Raw genomic sequence first — 19,450 nt, 5'->3', positions numbered from 1 at the left:
ACCCTGCCCTTGATAAAACACAGTGGACCAACACCAGCAGCTGACACGGCACCCCAGACCATCACTGACTGTGGGTACTTGATACTGGACTTCTGGCATTTTGGCATTTCCTTCTCCCCAGTCTTCCTCCAAACTCTGGCACCTTGATTTCCAAATGACATGCAGAATTTGCTTTCATCCGAAAAAAGTACTTTGGACCACTGAGCAACAGTCCAGTGCTGCTTCTCTGTAGCCCAGGTCAGGCGCTTCTGCCGCTGTTTCTGGTTCAAAAGTGGCTTGACCTGGGGAATGCGGCACCTGTAGCCCATTTCCTGCACACGCCTGTGCACGGTGGCTCTGGATGTTTCTACTCCAGACTCAGTCCACTGCTTCCGCAGGTCCCCCAAGGTCTGGAATCGGCCCTTCTCCACAATCTTCCTCAGGGTCCGGTCACCTCTTCTCGTTGGGCAGCGTTTTCTGCCACACTTTTTCCTTCCCACAGACTTCCCACTGAGGTGCCTTGATACAGCACTCTGGGAACAGCCTATTCGTTCAGAAATGTCTTTCTGTGTCTTACCCTCTTGCTTGAGGGTGTCAATAGTGTCCTTCTGGACAGCAGTCAGGTCGGCAGTCTTACCCATGATTGGGGTTTTGAGTGATGAACCAGGCTGGGAGTTTTAAAGGCCTCAGGAATCTTTTGCAGGTGTTTAGAGTTAACTCATTGATTCAGATGATTAGGTTCATAGCTCGTTTAGAGACCCTTTTAGTGATATGCTAATTTTGTGAGATAGGAATTTTGGGTTTTCATGAGCTGTATGCCAAAATCATCCGTATTAAGACAATAAAAGACCTGAAATATTTCAGTTAGTGTGCAATGAATCTAAAATATATGAATGTTAAATTTTCATCATTACATTATGGAAAATAATGAACTTTATCACAATATGCTAATATTTTGAGAAGGACCTGTATATTACTTTTGCGTGGGTTCTCACCGGGTACTCCGGCTTCCTCCCACAGTCCAAAGACATGCCTGTTAGGCTGATTGGTCTCTCTAAATTGCCCTTAGGTGTATGAATGAGTGTGCGTGGTTGTTTGTGTGTTACCCTGCGATGGACTGGCGACCTGTCCAGGGTGAACCCCGTCTCTCGCCCATAGACTGCTGGAGATAGACACCAGCTCCCCCGCGACCCACTATGGAATAAGTGGTAGAAAATGACTGATTGACTGACTGATATTACTTACAATAAAAAAAGGTGTAATTGTTTTTCTGCTATGGATTCATACCAATAATAGACACCAGATAATAAGTAATCTAATCAGGGTTTATTGAAAAAGTTGCTTCTGACTGATTCTGCTGTTTTGGAATTGAAACAACTTAGTTGCAATTTCTGAATGACTTGGCCACCTTACCTCCTCTTTACTTGCTAAAACTTTTTATGTTGCATTAAACAACAGAAGTCACCAACTATATTACAGCCTGAATGCATGGCATTTAGTTAACTAACACATATTGCAGTCCAGGCAGTTTTTTGAAATTTGTGTATTGCCCACCGTGATTTTGCAATACTGATAGTTTTTTATTATATTACACAGTCCTACACTACACAAACATGTTCTTAATTGAAGACTGGCAAGAAGTGAGTCACTGTCAGAGACAATGAAGGTGCTCAAAGGTGAATGGAAGATGGATAGAGTTAAACACAGGGAGCTTTTCAAAGAAAACCTATATTATGCTGCATATTAGACTGTCCCAGTCAAAGTTCAGACCTAAATCCATACTGCAAATATGGGCCAAGAGATGTTTATAGAAGCTCGTCATCCAATCTGATTATACTTGAGCTATTTTGCAAAAAAGAATGGAGCAGCAAAGGTGGTTCTGAAAAGAATTGGGTTAGAATGACTGAATGCAAAACTTCAAAAAAATCATGTGTAATTTTCTTTTCATTTTACACTAACCTTCATACCCAAAAAGCACGTAATAGTTTGGTTTTAATGCAACAAAATGTGACATAATTCAGTGGGTGTGAATAACTTTGCAAGGGACTGTGGTAAAATGGTCTAAGCCAGTCATGCTGACCACTCAAAGGGCTCTACGCTCGAGCCAAATGCACCCAATCGCACTCACAAATGCACATACATTCATATACCGATACGCAGATTGGTAAGCAACCTTGCATTGAGTGCCTTGCTCAGGGGCACCACATAGACATGTGGCAGGAAGAAGCTGAAATCAAACCCCACAACATTCAGATTGCAGGATGTCTACTCTCCCCACTGAGCCACAGTTGCCTCTGGAGAGCATAGAGATGGACCTGTGACAGTGTTCATTCCTATCGCCTTGTCTCGAGGTTAGTCTGTCTCTTGCTGGACACTGAGGTCAGATGTATCAGTTTACATGTCACCAGACCGACAGATAGACAGGTCTTTTGAAACCCTTCCAGAATAGAGGGTATGCATTGTGTCCCTCTACATACAAGGGATGTCAAGGTGTTTATGAGTTAGAAAAAAGATAAAAAAAGCATTTTATACAAACAATAATACACTTTATTAAGTGCAGGGTTTCTGGATGCACTTCCAATGTTAAGGACCATTTTGCTACTTTATTCACATCACGTACTTTACTTAATCCATGTCGTTAACCAGAATAAAACTGTGGCATTCATCTAGTGTTTGAAATTTATAATTACTTACCGGACCATATAGCCTATTGTATTACCAACATTAAAAGCTTCCTTAGAACAACACATATTTCAAAGTATCCTCTGACCACTGCTTGGCAACACCATGCCACCAGTATAAAAAGACCACGTGCTCTGAGTTCTTAGCTTTTGGAAAGAGAGTAGCTCAGCTGTCATTGCAGAGACGTGTGAGGTGTGTCCGTGTGCAAGACAATCACATGAAATAAATGGGTCATGGGTTGAGGGCAAATCAAAAAGGCATTGTGGATTGTGATGTGGGAACTGTCAGGTGGACAGGGGTCTATTTTAATGAGCCAATAGCATGATTGCTTGAATACAGACAACTTTTGCTATTTATCATAAAGTGCTTTTCCTTTATGTGACCTGCAGCTAAACTGCTGGCCTGTCTGTTGTTCTCTCGCCGTCAAGGTAAGCACAGCAGTCATTGACGTTTCTCAGTATCAAATGAAAGTCAGTTAGGCTTATTGAGAACACTGCATGGAAATGTCCAACTGGCACTGCAGGATAGTGAGAGGGAGAGAAGGCAGTGACAGCAGCCGAGGCATCTACGTAATAGTATCTACAATATTTGTCTGGGTCAAGTCAAGTCTAGGTTTGCTTAAATAATGAAGGCTGCATTCCCTGAAACTTACACTGCCCTGGTATTTATTTACAAGAGGTACGGCCAGGTCATTACTTTTGTCAAGGTCTTTACATGACTTTTTGAACATGGCAGCCTCCTCTTGACTTTCACCTCAACCGTCTTTATAAATTCTTGATCCCCTAGGTTAGCCAATGCAATATGAGACTAACAAATTTTGGTTATTGATATGACAGCTGATAATAATTAACCTTTATAAAATGATTGGCAAGCTGCAGACTATTTAGGAGCAAGCTCCCTTAAATAGTCTGCTTTTTTGTTCAAATTTGCCCTTCATTGCTTCAAAGTCAATGACAAGAATAGGCAAAAAAAGCAGATCTGACTGCAGCTGCTCGGGCATTTTAATTAACTGTTGTTGATTTGTAGCTTCTCTGGAATCATCAAAGCAACAGAAGAATTGGTCACTCAGGAAAGAATGGTGGCAATGTGGTCAAATATAGCTGTACAACAGGCTCCTCCTCAGCTCTTTTTATCAAGTGAACTAAACAAGTATCTGGAAGAGAACAGAATGTATTTTAAAATTACTGAGATTAAATACTTGTATACAAAATTAACTCACATGAAATACTAAAGGAGGTATCATAAATGGCTCTAGTTAAGGAATAAATATATTAAAGTTAAAATGGCTGGTAAAATCCTTTGTTTCTTCTCAGGAACGATAAGCTGCTGTGATGTCTGAGGGGTGAGTAATAACCTCATAACTTGCAAAAAATGAGACTGAGAAATCATTTCAAATCTTTATCAGCCAATAATGTAATATATATCCTGTACCATTCAAGTTAAAAATTATTAGAGCCAAAACCATAAAAAACACCAGAATAACCTTGAAATATAAAGGTGCCAGCTCTAAAAGTAATAATTGGTTGAAGCATCTTTTGATTCAGTTACCAAGCTTATCGAGTTCACAGAGTCTTGATTGATTTGAAATTAAGTTCAGTTGTCCTAACACGATTTTTCTCACATTTGCTCATTTGCACCCTTTAGCAAAGCCAGACAGGATTAGTTTGACAGCAAGTTAAATTGGATCAAAGGTGTCACCAAAAACTGGAGAAAATATGGGACAACGGGGATGCCACAAAAAACGCCCATTTCTCCAAAACTAATGAAAAAACAAGTCTGGCACTGGCCAATGAGGTTACCAAGAGGCCGAGGGCAAGGCTGTAGGAAATTCCAACAAGGATTTGTCGTGTTCTGCATGTTACAACAATCTCCTGTATTTTCCATGTTTAGACTATGTAGCAGGACGGATTTCATTCCCCTCCCTGGCTAAAATTGTCCCAAGCCTTGTAGGGGAATGCGTTGTTGTATGATGAAACAAACCTGGAACATTTGGGCCACTCTTCTTTAATGTATGTTTTGGCACAAAAACAATACCAAACATCACCAAAATAACACCATACCCACAGTGAAACATGGTGGTGGCAGAATCATGCTCTGGAGCTACTTTCCTTCTGACAGAACAGAGTCTTATGTCAAGGTGGATTAATTATTTGTGGATAGTTCCAGCCATCTCTGGCCAGAAACCTTCACATGTCTGCTGACAACCGGAAAGATGGATTTTATTTTATATCACCACAGTGAGACAGAGCATTTGTCAAAATTGGAAAATGAAGGTTTTAGATTAGCTTAGGCAGAATCCAGAAATAAAACTGAGAGAAAAGCTGTGGGGTCACCTGAAGAGGACTGTGGAAAACTTCAACAAGATAGAGTGGGCAAATATTGTCATGTCAAGATATGGCATGCTGACAGACTCTTACTAAAGAAGACTGAATGCTGAAATTGAAACAAAACATCTAAGGGTGTGCACACTAATGCAACTGGGTTATTGAAACTTTTTTATTTATTTTTGCCCCATATTTGTTTGTTTTTCTGTTGAATTATACAGGATAAATGTTGCATTGTGTATGAACACGTTTTAAAAGGATTGATGATTGTCTGATTTTTTTGCATCTCAAAAAGGCTTTTTCAAGGCATTAATTTTTTTTGTGTATTTTGGTCTGGTTTTTTATGTTACATGATGATGAAGACCGGTGAGTCAAAGTGCTGTAATATAAAATTACTAAAAATACAACAGAAAAGAATTCATAGTAAATGATGCAGAAATGTGTCATGTTTTTTATTTATCACAGAGAAGGCCAAAAAGAAAATTTGCAGCTACACGTCGACTGCTCATAAAGGTAAAGTCTTGAAGCTTTACTATGTGGGAGTACTCCAAAGTATAAATCTGATATCCCAATCTCAGGTATGGGATTATGGATCCCAATGAAGGCATTTTTAAAAACTCAGCATCAGAGTCCATGATGGTCCTTATATTTGGCATACTGTCTGAATTTATTTTGCTGCATTCATAGTGTTAGCCAGTTTATTTCACATTCTTCATCCCAACATGCACACACTATACAAAATGGAGCAATCTGTTTAGATATGCCAACATACAGTTATATGAAAAATTCAGGATAACCTATGAAAGCCTGTGTGTTTTTCTAACATATTTTGAGATAAGGATGCTTAACATCAATTTTAACAAGATTGAAGAGTTGAAATAATATGAATATGTTTTAAAAACTGATGAAGAAAAACCTTTTCGAAAATGTCTGTAAAATGTAACAACAAAAAGTGATGATGAATACATTAGGACACCTCTACATTTATTGCAGTTTAAATTGGCTGAAATTACACAGAATAGTATCACTTCAGTACTTTCAAAGAGGTTTGCCTTGTTTAAAGCTCAGGGATTTAGTTTGGTGCTCTCATGACTGTTGAAATGAGAGTAAACACCATGGTGAGATTGAGACAGGTGTTTCTTAGACAGTGAGAACGTAGATCAGGCTAACTAACACTTTACCAACACGCTGTTGTTAGCCTAGCACTTCAGCAAACGGCTCCGCACAGGCATATTGTCAGCAGACACAAAACGTGAGTTGCATTTGAATGAGTTTATTTGTTTCAAATGTATCTTTAGAAACCTAAGGTACTGCTATGAGCATTTTAAGGGATGTGCTGTCAGAACATCATAGTAGCTTTCCTAACCTGGTCAGTGTTGGAGAAGCTTATTAAGGCTGTCATACAGAAATGCTAATAATTGTAGACCATGTAACAGTGAGGAAACAGGAATCTGTTATGTTGATGCACTTTGCAGCTGTGTTTTTAAGCCTAAACACTGTATTGATTCAAGCAATGATATAGATCAGTGTCAGGGACACTAATCTAGGCATCCCTTGTTTATAATGCTTTTTGCAAGCCCAAGTGGTCTTCAAAGGCTCTCTAATACTGCCACGTTGTCTTTCAGGAGAAGCTGCTGAAAAAGGCAGCGTCTATGCTGGTTGCTGAAAATGCAGAGAAAGAACTGGAGAAGGAAAGAGTTGTGAATGAGACTGTTCCTCCTCTAAAGCTGTCAGGCCTGTCTGTCCAGGAGCTCCAGGTACTTTAGCAGAAAATACTGGTAAGTAACACATCACTGTTTTACATCCTTTTGACTGCTGTATTTTCCTTTCCACAGGAACTTTGCAAAGACTTACACCAGAAGCTAGACGTTGTTGATGAGACGCGTTATGACATGCAAGTTAAAGTCACCAAAAATGAGATTGAGGTAGGTCTGGATCTGGGTTTAAGAGATGCTGTGGTCTTTCCTAAACTAAGATGCTTGTTGTGCAGATTGTGTCACTGAAACAGAAGATCATTGAGCTGAAGGGTATGAAGAAGCCCAGCCTGAAGAGGGTGAAGAAAACCACAGACGACATGCTGGGTGCATGCACGGATGCTTCCAAACTGAAGAAGGCCGACTTCAAGGCTAAACTCAAGACGGTGAAAAAAGAAGATGATAAGGTAAAATAGCAAAATCCACTTAAGTATGAAAACAAAAAATGACAAAATTGTTCACAATCATTTGCATTTTTTTGTTTTTTTCTAACAGAAGGAAGAAGTGACCGACTGGCGAAAGAATGTGGAGGCCCTCTCTGGCATGGAGGGCAGGAAGAAGCTATTTAATACAGGGCAATGAAACAATACACATTTTATAAAGTTATTGTTAGTCATTTCTAAATGCTAACGTAACAGCTTGTAAGTGTTGAATCTAAGCGTATTTCTCTGACTGAAACCAGAATTATTGTGTGTTTGAAAAGTTCGAAATTTTATGCTGAAATAAAGTGATTACAACAATGTTTAGTCATGATTAAATGTAAATTATGCTATACCTGCAGGAATAATAGCGGTAATGTAATGCAAATTGATTGTGATAAAATAATAGTTTTATGCATTAGGAGTTTTATGCAATGGAAGTGCAGTATTTGTAATCGACAGATGATGGTGCCGTCTCCCTATTTGTGATACACATAAAGCTGAATAAAGCACAATGACCAAATGGCTGAATTATCGCCCTTATTTTTTTCTTTTGTTTCCTTTTTTATTTTTTTAAAACGATTAAATATTCAGTTTGTAACCTTCCCCCACCAGCATCAACAGTCTAGATTACTTTTTTATTAGTCGCTTACAGTCGCAACCACCCAAGACAACCCACAATTGTTTCAAGGCACACAGATTACTTATTGTCCACAAATATTGGATATATATATATCTTGCAAAATCATATGAAAAACCACTTGGGGAAAATTTGCAAACACATACAACTTGCTCTGTAAATATTGTTGTTTAGACTATAGTGTGCTACAGTGCTGCCATAAACCTGGCATGAGGAGATGGGAGAGTAGTGATATACAGTTTGCTGGCTGTCAGGACAGAAGACGCTATTTTAGTTGGCCACTCACAGAAGGCAATAAATTGGAGTCTTGAGTTAAGTTCTTGTCATTTAAAGTCAGAGACATATCATATCAACTCATTTTCCCGCAGAGATTAAAGAAAAGGTACGTTAATCTTTCTCGTAATGATAATGTGGTATATATAAAATAATTTATAGATAAATTTTATCTGATATAATATGGTAAATAGCCTGATCTGAAGTTTGAGTCTGATTAGAATATGATAGCATTTTCAATGGGAAACTAAAAGTTAGCTAACTGCTTATACATTTAAATATTTTAGAAAGTGATGCAAATATACCAATTTTTAAACCAAAACCTATGTGTTTTAGATAGTGATGTGACTTTTTTACAAAGTAATTGCTGAGATCCTGAATTTTAATAAAGGCTTCTATAATTTTTTTAGCATTAAAAACTTGCTCAATGTTCACTTTACAAAAGCTAAATTTCCTCGTGATTTTGAGATGTCTACTCTCTGGTTGGATAGAGTCCAAATAGGATTAAAAAAGGAACATCATTCCAACTATCCACTGCACTTGCATGAAGTGTTACTAATTTAAACGCTCAGTGTTAGTTTGTTGCAGTTCCGAGATCTGGATGACTTGGGAGAGTGAATAAATGTGAATAAAATGTGCGGGTAATGGCAGAAAAACAATAAAATACGTTTTGTTTGATCAACTGTAGCAACTACCACCGATCTGATAATAATAAAAGTACAATCTTCCAACAGGAGCAAACAAACATGTCTGAGGCGTAAGTGAAACATTTTTCCAATTTATGAGAATGAATATTTATTAGCTAAATTAATAAATTCGTAAATTTACAAGATTATAGAAATTGTTAACACTAAATCTTTCCCCTATTTGTTTTTGTTTTCTCATATCTTAATGTCCAACGCAGCCCGGTAAGAAATTTATATATTTCTTGCAGCTCATATAAAACCTAATTAATAATTTTGTTCTAAAATCAGCTTTTCTTTTATTTAAGAAAAAATCAAAGATCACTGCATCTCGAAGACTATTTCTTAAGGTAGTGTCTCCTTTTATTAAGTGTCTTTTTTTATCCAAATGGTGGATTATTTCAACTAAGTTTTTATGCATGCCAGACCAAGCTGCTAAAAACAGCAGCAGAAATGTTGGAGAAGACGAAGGAGGAGAGGAGGCTGCAGAAAGAAGTAACTCTCACAGAGAAAGTTCCTCCTCTACAGCTGTCTGGTTTGTCTGTTCAGGACCTTCAGGTAAGCATACCGGGTTATCTGCTTTCCAAGAAAAGTTAGTCAGATGCTTTACACATTGTAGACCTGCTGTGCTGTAGATTGTATATTTAATAATGGCTTTAACTGTAATCTCATAACATTAGCAAGTCTCAATAGTTTTTTAAATTTCAAAAGGTAGAAAGCACATTCCATAAGTGGTTTTATATTAGTGGGTTGCCTGCTATATCACCTCAGAATGATGCTAAATGCAACATAGTTAGACTGAGTAACACATGCAGGAACTTTGAGATGCATGATGTTAAACCAGACAGGAAATTATAGGGCTCTGGTCTTTGCTCAAAGAACGTGTTACTGATCTCAGTTTTTTTTGTCTGTTTTCAGGCTTTGTGCAAAGAGCTCCACCGAAAGATAGATGTGGCAGATGAGGAACGCTACGACATTGAAGCTAAGGTGGCCAAAAACGTCAAGGAGGTCTGGATTCATTCCTTCATGTTGTCTGATTTATGTGTCGATTCAATTCTGAATTGAACTGAGAATCTATTCTTTATACTGTTATCAACAAGATATGTTGAACAGGTTATTGTAGTTGACTTTTTTACATTTGTTTCCACAGATTGAAGATCTGAATCAGAAGGTTTTTGAGCTAAAGGGTAAGATGAAGCGACCTGCTCTCAGGAGAGTGAAGATCTCTGCTGACGCTATGCTGGGAGCTCTGCTGGGCTCAAAAGTGAAAGAGTCTGTGGATTTTAAGGCCAACCTGAAGACTGTGAAGAAAGAGGAGGAAAAGGTAAATTTCCTCACTCTAACAGCAAAGTGGTTCAAGTGTATTTACAGTCATGTGAGAGAACCAGAACATCACATCACTATTTCAGTTCATCATTCAGAAATGTTCATACATCAATGCTTAATTTGATCTTTTAATCTCTGGAAAAGAAAGAGATTTAGTTGCACTTAAACAACAAAGGTTATCATGATTTTCTTTTTTACCAGAATATATCAACAAAATTGGGTCTTCCATCTAAAGAAAGTCAGGACACCCTGCCCCGTTATTAAAGTCTAACCCCCTTTGGTAGAAATGACTTCAGTGAGACACTTCTTGTAGCCATCAACCAGTTTCTACTACCTGTTTGAGCAAAGTTTCTCTCCTCATTGTTAGCTGTGAGATGTTTGAGGGCTTACTTGTATGTAGAGCCCATTCCAAGTCCCTCATGCTGCCCATGACTTTCCATTTCTCAGTTCTCAGCCAGTTCTTGGTGGATTTACTGGTATTGATTACTTTACTCAACAGACTCATGGTCCACAAGAAAACAACAACACAACATATAAAAATGTATGTTTTGGGTCATTGTCATATTGCAGGGTCATGGTCTCATGTTTTCCTCAAGCTTCCTTCTGGTAGATTTAATTATATGATGGTGAGCTGGCCAGAGTTCTGCTTCAGCAAAGCGTCCCCAAATCATGACACTTCACCCTCTTACAGTTGGTATGGGTTGCTTTTCCATGAATTTAGTATTAATGTATATTTTTAAACATGTAATTTGCTCTGGTGTCCAAATGACCCATTTTAGACTCATCTGTCCAAAGAACAGCATTCCAGAAGTCCTTGTCTTGGTCTACTATCTCTCTAACAAACTTTTTTTCTCAGAGAGCACACCGAATATGAAAGTTAAACTAGTCCAGTCTCTTTTTGAGATTATACAGACATGCACTTTCATTTCAACAGTTGAGGGAACCTGCTGTAGGTCCTGTGATGACGCTTTAGGGTTTTTGGAGAATACTTGTAGCATCTTGCAGTCAGCTCTTGGGATGAACTTGTTTAGACTGCCAAACCTGGGCATGATAGCAGTTTTTCAAAATCTCTTCCAGTTGTGGACTGTTTTCCGTACAGTTCAATGGCTGATTTCAAATTCTGACCTTTATAAAATTCTCTACCAGAGTCATAGGTTGTTAAAGCCCTCTCTCTCAGGACCTCAAACACCTTTTTTGATCTCACCATGGTGGTCAGTCTCGCTTAACAGTGCATCAGACCAAATGTCTAAGGTTTCAATGGGGCGAAGGTCTTTTATAATGCCGGCTAATTCTGCTCAGATAATATGCACTTATGCACTTTCATATGATACACCTGTGTGTTATTTTTCACAATTTCAGGTATGAATATGAGGGTGTCCTGTTTTATTCCTCACAAGAAATTGCATTTTTTTTCCCATCAATATAAAAACAATTCAAGGTCTTTTCTTCAGATTTTATTGTTTATTTATACGAATTAAATTTTTCATCGTTGTTAAAAATGGAATTAAATATAAGTCCAAATATGTTAGAAAACATACAGGCAGTTGTAGAGTGTCCTAATTTTTCACATGACTGTATGCTGTATAGTTTATCTACTTTTCTCAATATTGCTGAGAGTTGTTCTCTTTGCCTTATCAGAAGGAGGAAGTGACTGACTGGCGGAAGAATGTGGAAGCCATGTCTGGAATGGAGGGAAGGAAGAAGCTTTTCAATGCCAACCAGTAGATTTATCTTTGTGGACATGTTAAGATTAAACACTGTTTTACAGGATAAGAAATGATATAAGGCAATGCAGAGATTGTCTTTACTCGGAAATAGCAAACACACACGACATTTAGTTTAAGCATGATTGTGTCTGTAAACTTCACGTGCAATATTTAAAGTTATTCAAATTATTAGAGAATTATAATTGCAGCAATTTTTTAATTAGATTTTTGCACATGTGAAACATTTGAACTGCCCTATGTCAACCCTAACAAGGAAATGTTTGACCTCAAAAAGCCTGAAAATAACAGTGTTAATAAAACCTAGTGAAAACTGAAAGACAATCTTGTAGTTGTTCTTTTTATCCCTATTTTATGATGCTGACATAAAATATTTGCTTACATAAATAAACCAAACGACTCTAGCAGTTCTGCAGGTACTTGTCAGCAAAAGCTAAGAAGAGAACATTAAGTTCTTGGCTAAACAGAGAAGCAATGTTGACCAGCAATCTCCCAAATCCTCAACTTTACTGCAGCATCAACACTTGATTAGTCAAAATGACTGAAGGTTGTATAAACACAGATTACTATAACATCAACGTGGCCTGCTGGATGCTGGATTGAATCTGGACTTAATAAACTTAGTCACGCAAAAGGGATACAGTCTTGAGATATCCTTTTTGTAGAGCAAAACTGCCTAGGCACATGTAGGCAACCATCTTCTCCATAAAGTATGACTGAAATGCCTCAACTGTACACGTAAAAAAAAACAAAAAACAACGAAAAATAAAACTTTTAACTAATTAAAATAAAGACAGGAAGTGAATAATCTTTATACATCCAATAATCCGTATATCTATATATCTGTGCTGGAGCACATACTCGTGTGTTTAAAATTAACACAAAACCATCTGCATTAACTTCAATTCATATAGAATCCATTTTCTAAGTGAAGGATGTGTAAATTTAAATACAGTGCCTTGTAAAAATGTTTACAACCTTTGAACTTTTCCACATTTGATATGATGTGGAAAAGTTTACAGGGCAACACAAAGTATAGGGACTGGGAAATTCTGCCCAAGTCAAAGGTTTTGCACTGCAAGGATTGTACTATTTTCAAATCCCCATCACCTATGACCAGATGGTGTGTGCATGGCGAATTGCTGTGTTGGATTTCCATCACACTCAGCATTTTGCATGTAGGCGTAAAGTTTAATTTCTGTCCCATCTGACCAGATCACTTTCTTCCATTTTCCCTACATGACTTATGGCAAATTTTAAACAGGACCTGTGATGGTATTTGTTTTACCGATGATTTTCTTTTTGCCATTCTTCCATACATGCCAGGTGTGTGGAGTGCACAACTAAATATTTTCATGTAAAAACATTCTCCAACTTAGCTTTGGATTTCTGCAGATCCTCCTGAATAACTATTGGGCTCTTGGCTGCTTCTCTAGATAATGCCCTCCTATCCTGGCCTGTCAGTTTGTGGACTGCCATGTTTTGGTTGGTTTGTAGTTGTGGACTGAATAGAGCACAGCAACCCTGGGAAATTGTTTTATAAACTAATTCTGCTTTAAACTTCTCTACCATTTTCTAACTGGCCTGTCTGCTGTGCTCCTTGATTTTCATGATGCTGTTTGTTCACTGATGTTCTCTAACAAACCTTTCAGGCCTTCACAGAACAGTTGCATTATTACTGAGATTAAATTACACACAAATATGGCCTCTATTTACTAAGCCAGAGACTTCTGAAGGCCTTTGGTTGCACTGATTTTTATGTAGGAGTCTCTGAATAAAAGAGGCACACCAAACCTTGAAGAATCCTATGTTAAAATGTAAAATTATGCACTACTTTGTGTTGGTCTTTCATGTAAAAACCCAAAAAATACACTAAAGTTTGTGGTTGTAAGGTGACAAAATCTGACCCAGTTCAAGGGGTGTGAATATTATAAATACTAGAAATCAGGATATCTTAGTGTATTATTTTCCTTCTTTCCAGGGTAAAACAAAGTCAATAAAGGTAATGGTATAAAAGGTTCTTACTTATGTAAATATATGGAGCCATTCAACCCAAGATGTCTGCTTGGCTGTTTTTATTTGATGGTTTGCTTCCTATGTGTCCTTAAGTGAATGTAAAGGTGTGTGAACATGGAACCACGCCAAGCTTACACTTCACTGTCCTTGTTCTTCTGCAGGCCAAAATTAAACTGGATTAACCTTTGGCTTTTGTCTTACCTCAATTCTGTTTGTACAAAGTGTTTTAAGTCTAATGCCATAGTTTGCAATTACAAATATAAGGAACAATTGTGCTGAAAATGGTTGATGGATGGTGTGCACTGAATATAAAATGAACATTGAATATTGTCTGTTTTATTGACATGTAAGACAGGAGAAAGCAACTTTATGGAAACAACATAAGGCATTTTGTGGCAACTGAACATATGTGGGAATGAAACACCAGTTTTAGTTAATATGAAGATTAGATGACCAGAAATGGATACTCTGGGATAGTCTAGCTCACTTCTGGACCTCTTGGACTATAATATTTTTTCTATAAATAAAGCCAGTGCATAAATGACATTTTTCCTTTTGCTCGACTCCTTGACAACTTTATCTGAACTTTACCAGCTGGCCCTGCTCAGTCATGGACATCTGACACTGTTTTTAGCCCTCTCTAAGGATACACTGCCATTTCCACTAATAGATCTTGCAGAAATATTTCAACATACCCAAATATCTGAACCCACGTGGCAGATTTTATGACCCCCTTTGCCGCTTGAATATTGTTGCTAACCCCTGTAAATGCCACTGTTGGTCGACCAACAGTGGCAGTAAAACAGATATGACTCTATTTCAGTAAGTCATTCTCCTTTACAGGAGACACTATAAATCTGAGTGATGTTTTTCCATCGTCTTTCAGGAAGCACAAGGAGCTCTTCTAGGAGGTGTGTTGCTGCCTGTAGGTACAGATCCTTGTGTTTGGTGTATTGATTAGTGTTGCATTTTCAGTGTAAGTATTTTTCTATTTATTTTATTACATTTAACAGCTACTGCTACCCCTCACTATGTCATAGCAGCATCTTGTCCTCTCAGGTCATGTTACTGGGCAGTGTTGTTGTTTAACATTAGCAGCTGGTTGAGCAGAGTCTGTGTCACATGCCTGTGGATTATCTGGTCACTCACCTGGTTTTGTCACCTATGGAGAAACTTTCATCACTTATATTAACACTTGCACTGTTTGTGCTCTTCAAACGTTTTGAAACTTGCTAAAGATTTACTATGCAAATCCACTTAATTTTAGCCATCATAAACATTTCTAATTTGCACTAGTTTGTAGAAATGCTTGCATATAACTTGTGAAAATTACGAAAGAAAATGTGCAGAATGTATTATAATGCAAATTAAGCAGCAATGTTGTCTACAAAACATTTATGTTTATTATACCTTTATTTTTCAAATTCTAGAGTGGTGATTTAGGGCAGTCATGTCAGATGGGTAAGTGCTATCATCTTGAGAGTGTTTTTGTTTGCTCAATAAATCAAACTTCACTGGTTATTGTGCCGTAATGCTTAAGATTGAAAACTATATTGTGTTTTATTTCTCCTAAATTACACCCCGAAAGACATGTAAATATCAGATATAGTACATTTTTTATAACGCACACACATATTTTTGTTTGTCCCTGTAGACTTTAGTAAAATATAGATGTAACCCAGTCTGTCCCTCTGTGCGTCCGTAGCTTGTGGAAGACACTCCGTGAACTCTGCGTTGTGTTTTAGATGTAGGTGAGGTGTGTTCCAGGCGGAAACAGAGGCACCAGACACAGGATTCTGCGTTGTGGCGAGACCTTGAAGCATTTATTTCCTCCAGTCACTCTTCTTTCACCTTACAGGCAGTAAAAGCAAACTGTCTTTAGCACGTTCAGTCGTTTAGAACAAAATAAAACAATAAAATAAAGTAATTGTCTTCTTCAGTTCAACAGCATACAACAGACAATAGTATGCACCCACATTGCACTAACTGTACTTTGTAACAGTGGTTCTTCTAGCGTCATCTTCACCATGTCAAATATCAAGCATAAACACTGCTCTAATATGTGTCTGTGTGATAACTTAAATCTTGTCAATAAAACAGTAGTTTGGTAAACATACATTAACTCAGTTATTTAACCCTTCTAACATGCTAAATAATTAGCTGCATGAACAATATTAGTCACCTATTGGCGTATATTGTATTGTAGTACACAGCAGATGCAGCCCTCCTTACAGGAAGTAAAAGCAAACTGTGTAGGATATGGTAGCTTTCGCGGCAAAACCTCAGAGCTACGGTGTCCCTACTAGGACAAACATCCCAGAACTGCTGCATTTCCAAAGAACACCCACAGAACAACACCATCTGTTGGAATATTTATGTCACTATCTTACATAGACATATATATTTGATGCCAGACAATAAAAAAGCTCTTTATGTGTGAATTACAGAAAAAAAATCAAAGATCTGCTCCTCTAGAAGGCCTCAGTTAAAGGTAAGACTTTCAAATTATTTTTCTTTTTTGGGTTGTGTTAGATTTTTGATTTATTTGACATTAGTCCCTAAGTTCATTTTTTTAAATTATGCAACAATGTCCCTAACTACTCTATTTTGTTTAAATTGATGTGCACAGAGTTCTGTAGTATGAGAAATGGGTTAATGATTCCATTAAATCCATAGTTTAATTAAAGGCATACAAAGCAAATAATTTTTAAAAACGCAGGTTTATACTCCTAGTTAGGCTTTAGCATGAATTATAAATATTGTACATTTTAATAAACTGGAAAAGAATAAATGCTGCTTAAATCCACACATTTTAATGGTTTTTCACTCTTAGATCAGACTGTTGGCCATTGCTGCTCAGATGCTGGAGGAGGAAAAAAAAGCAGAGGATGAAGGAGAGTGAAGCTGTTCTGGCAGAGAAACTTCCTCCACTGAATCTGTCTGATCTGTCTTTACAGGAGCTGCAGGTGTTTCCACATAATCACAAAACCATTTTCTCTGTTTCATCCCAATTTATTTTCAGTTTTAGGTTATTCAATATTAAATATACCACAACATTGTGCCTCCTATACAAAGAATTATACGACAAGATTGATACAAGAGGATGGTTACTCTACATATACCAATACCGATGATAAATACTGCCATTTTGTGACTCATTTGTTAGGTTATTCTACAATTATATCTAAAGCTGTTTTTTTTTTTTTCCTAAATGACGGTTGCCTACAATTACCAATTATTGATAGAGTCACTAATTACTTTTGAAATTTCACTCATTCTGGAGAGGAATGCATTAATTTTAAGGGACGTTTAAAGTTTAACGTTTTTCTTTATAATACAGCTCCCACTAGTGGCCAAAATCATTATTTTATGAAAACAATTCCCAAAATTAAACTTAAAATTAAACTTTGTGAAGCTGAGGGGAGCAGCATATTCTGATCATTCAAACAGACTCAATCACCTTTTCACACCTTCCTTAAAGATACACTAGTGTTTTTGTGCATATTTTCAAAGAATCTCTTAAAGTATGCTGAAGCAGAGCACAATTTACAGTGGTGTAACAGAACAGAAAATTGGCAGAAACAGTAAAGTTAGTGTGAGCAAAGACCTATATCTTTAATGAGAAGCTCACATCCCTCTACAGGCTTAAACCAAGTACAAATATGTTGCTCCCTAACCCCTACTCATGCTGCACATGAAGGTCACTACAAGAGCTAAGAAAGATACAAACAATAACTAGTGCTAGATATGTGGGGCTTATATCTCCAATTATGCCAGTTGTTTCAAATTGAGATTTATCCCACTACATGTCTCTACATCCTTTATGCTTAAAATCAGCTGCAAACTGTGCAAGCATCCCTAAGTCATGTTCACAAAGTAGACATAACGCGATGAGAGTACAGAAGTAGAGCGAGTAACACACGTTCATTGTAATAGAGCTGCATAGGTCAACTGGAAAACCCCTGCAGCCTCACCAAGAGGGTCTGAAGGCATCACACAGCTTGCCTGTAAATTTTGTGTATCTTAAAAAATACCACTGAGATTATTATGCCTGCCTGTACATGTTCATTTATTATGTTGATATAATCGTGTGCTCTCTTGGGCAGATTGAAAACATGAATTTTAAGATTACTGAGATTCAGAGTGAATTCGAGAAGGCTCACCTGAGGAGAGTAAAGATATCAGCTGAAGCAATGCTGAGTGTTTTGCTGGGCTCTAAAAACAAAAAGTCCTTTTACTACAAGGCGACCCTCAAAACTGTCAAGAAGGAAGAAGAAAAGGTGAACATGGTTTTCAACAACCTGAACATAGTGGCGTATTTTCCTCAAATAATTTTTTCTAATCTGTGTTTTTGTCCGTGGTGTTTTGTTCTCCAACAGAAAGAGGTGTTTACTGACTGGCGTAAGAATGTGGAGGCCATGTCAGGGATGGAGGACAGGAAAAAGCTCTTTGATGCTTCTGGCAACTAAAGAAAAATAATTTTTGCTTTCTGTTTTATCATATTTCCAGATTATGGAACAGGCTTTACTATTAGAGAAGCATTGAAGAAACATGATCTTATCTGCACATAATTTTGCTGTATGCAAACAGACACTGATAACTCTTTTGGAAAATAATTGCTGCGGAAATATCCTTTTAGCTCCAGCAGGTGGCAGCAAAGCCCTTTAAAGCACCTGTAGAAACTTGAGCGTTCAAAAACGTTTGGCAACTTTAAGCAATATTGTTTGCTCTTTATTAACCATTATCTGTTGTAAATGCCTTGATATAGTTCAGCTTTAAAAAATGCAACGGCCAATAGAAAAGCGTCTAAAATCCAAAACAGACATTATTATCATTCTGTCAGACTGTTATATATTCATATGCTCCACAAAAAGGAAATTATATGTTTTAGGGTTTTTCTTTCCTATTTATATCTAGAAATCTTCTTGGTATTCTTGATAAAAGTTTAATTTGACCCACTATGGTAAAAAAGGAGAGTAAACAGTCTGCCACTTCTGGACTTTTTTTGTTTTCAAACAATGTGGTCCTTATCAGGTTTTAAAATTATTTTAATCTCACCTCAAGTGTACAAAAGCACAGAACTTCAATTTGTCTGACAGATGCATCAAAATAAATTAAAACATCACTGAAAGTTAATTTTTTTCTGCCATTCAGCTTACAAAGTGACATAACATGATATATTTTAAGTATTTATTTCTGCTCATTTTGATATTATGGCTTACAATGAAAACCTGAACAAAAATAAGTTTTTCAGAAAATGAGAATATTACATGATTTTAGCCTAAGTCCAAGAGTTGTGAAGATCTCTCAAGATTTCTCAAGGCTGTGGTTATCCCTGTTGCTTGTGCAACATTCTCTATCACATTTTTTATTCTACTCAAACAGTAATTGATTTGTATGTTTAAATCCTTTTTTAATACTCAAAATGTATGGTTTTCATTAGCTGTGAGCTATGATCACCAAAAGTAAGTGAAATAAATGCGTCAAATAAACAAAAACATAAAAAAATTACTTTTAGAAAATATTTGTATTTATTAACGTGCCTGTATAGTGAACCCAGAGTCCAAAATGGAAATGTCTGTGAAAAATTAAAAAACCCTTCATACCTGGAAAATGTTTAAACCTCAAGA

General features: G+C 37.1%; 2 protein-coding genes, 1 long non-coding RNA gene and 1 pseudogene across 5 annotated transcripts; 3 read left to right on the top strand and 1 right to left on the bottom strand.

The window, feature by feature from the left end:
• The first annotated feature begins 2,916 nt into the window (after nucleotides 1-2,916).
• Nucleotides 2,917-7,681, top strand: LOC124859878 (troponin I, slow skeletal muscle-like). Of its 2 annotated transcripts, XM_047352748.1 has the most exons (8): nucleotides 2,917-3,089; nucleotides 3,975-4,003; nucleotides 5,348-5,351; nucleotides 5,451-5,498; nucleotides 6,611-6,742; nucleotides 6,821-6,910; nucleotides 6,976-7,146; nucleotides 7,235-7,681. In XM_047352748.1, exons 2-8 carry the CDS (start codon nucleotides 3,993-3,995, stop codon nucleotides 7,319-7,321), a joined length of 543 nt encoding a protein of 180 aa, XP_047208704.1. In that variant the 5' UTR covers nucleotides 2,917-3,089; nucleotides 3,975-3,992; the 3' UTR covers nucleotides 7,322-7,681. The 2 variants fall into 2 exon arrangements, with proteins under 2 accessions (XP_047208704.1, XP_047208713.1); XM_047352757.1 differs by lacking the exons at nucleotides 2,917-3,089; nucleotides 3,975-4,003; nucleotides 5,348-5,351; nucleotides 5,451-5,498 and adding an exon at nucleotides 5,830-6,237.
• A 380-nt stretch (nucleotides 7,682-8,061) lies between these two features.
• Nucleotides 8,062-12,123, top strand: LOC124859887 (troponin I, slow skeletal muscle-like). 2 transcript variants are annotated; one of them, XM_047352768.1, is made up of 8 exons: nucleotides 8,062-8,180; nucleotides 8,806-8,828; nucleotides 8,976-8,979; nucleotides 9,063-9,104; nucleotides 9,181-9,312; nucleotides 9,673-9,762; nucleotides 9,905-10,078; nucleotides 11,719-12,123. In XM_047352768.1, the coding sequence occupies exons 2-8, from the start codon at nucleotides 8,818-8,820 to the stop codon at nucleotides 11,803-11,805; spliced, it is 540 nt and encodes a 179-aa protein (XP_047208724.1). In that variant the 5' UTR covers nucleotides 8,062-8,180; nucleotides 8,806-8,817; the 3' UTR covers nucleotides 11,806-12,123. The 2 variants fall into 2 exon arrangements, with proteins under 2 accessions (XP_047208724.1, XP_047208733.1); XM_047352777.1 differs by having other exon boundaries at nucleotides 8,148-8,180; nucleotides 8,760-8,828.
• Nucleotides 12,124-14,145: 2,022 nt separating this feature from the next.
• Nucleotides 14,146-19,331, top strand: LOC124883340 (annotated as a pseudogene).
• Nucleotides 15,356-16,052, bottom strand: LOC124859901. The gene is made up of 2 exons (XR_007036219.1): nucleotides 16,003-16,052; nucleotides 15,356-15,671 (listed from the first exon to the last, which is right to left on the bottom strand). It is a non-coding gene; the product is annotated as an uncharacterized LOC124859901 (long non-coding RNA).
• Nucleotides 19,332-19,450: the final 119 nt, after the last annotated feature.

This window comes from Girardinichthys multiradiatus, chromosome 2 (genome assembly GCF_021462225.1).
Source record: "Girardinichthys multiradiatus isolate DD_20200921_A chromosome 2, DD_fGirMul_XY1, whole genome shotgun sequence".
Classification (NCBI taxonomy): Eukaryota; Metazoa; Chordata; class Actinopteri; order Cyprinodontiformes; family Goodeidae; genus Girardinichthys; species Girardinichthys multiradiatus.
This window is presented reverse-complemented; position numbering and strand designations above follow the sequence as displayed.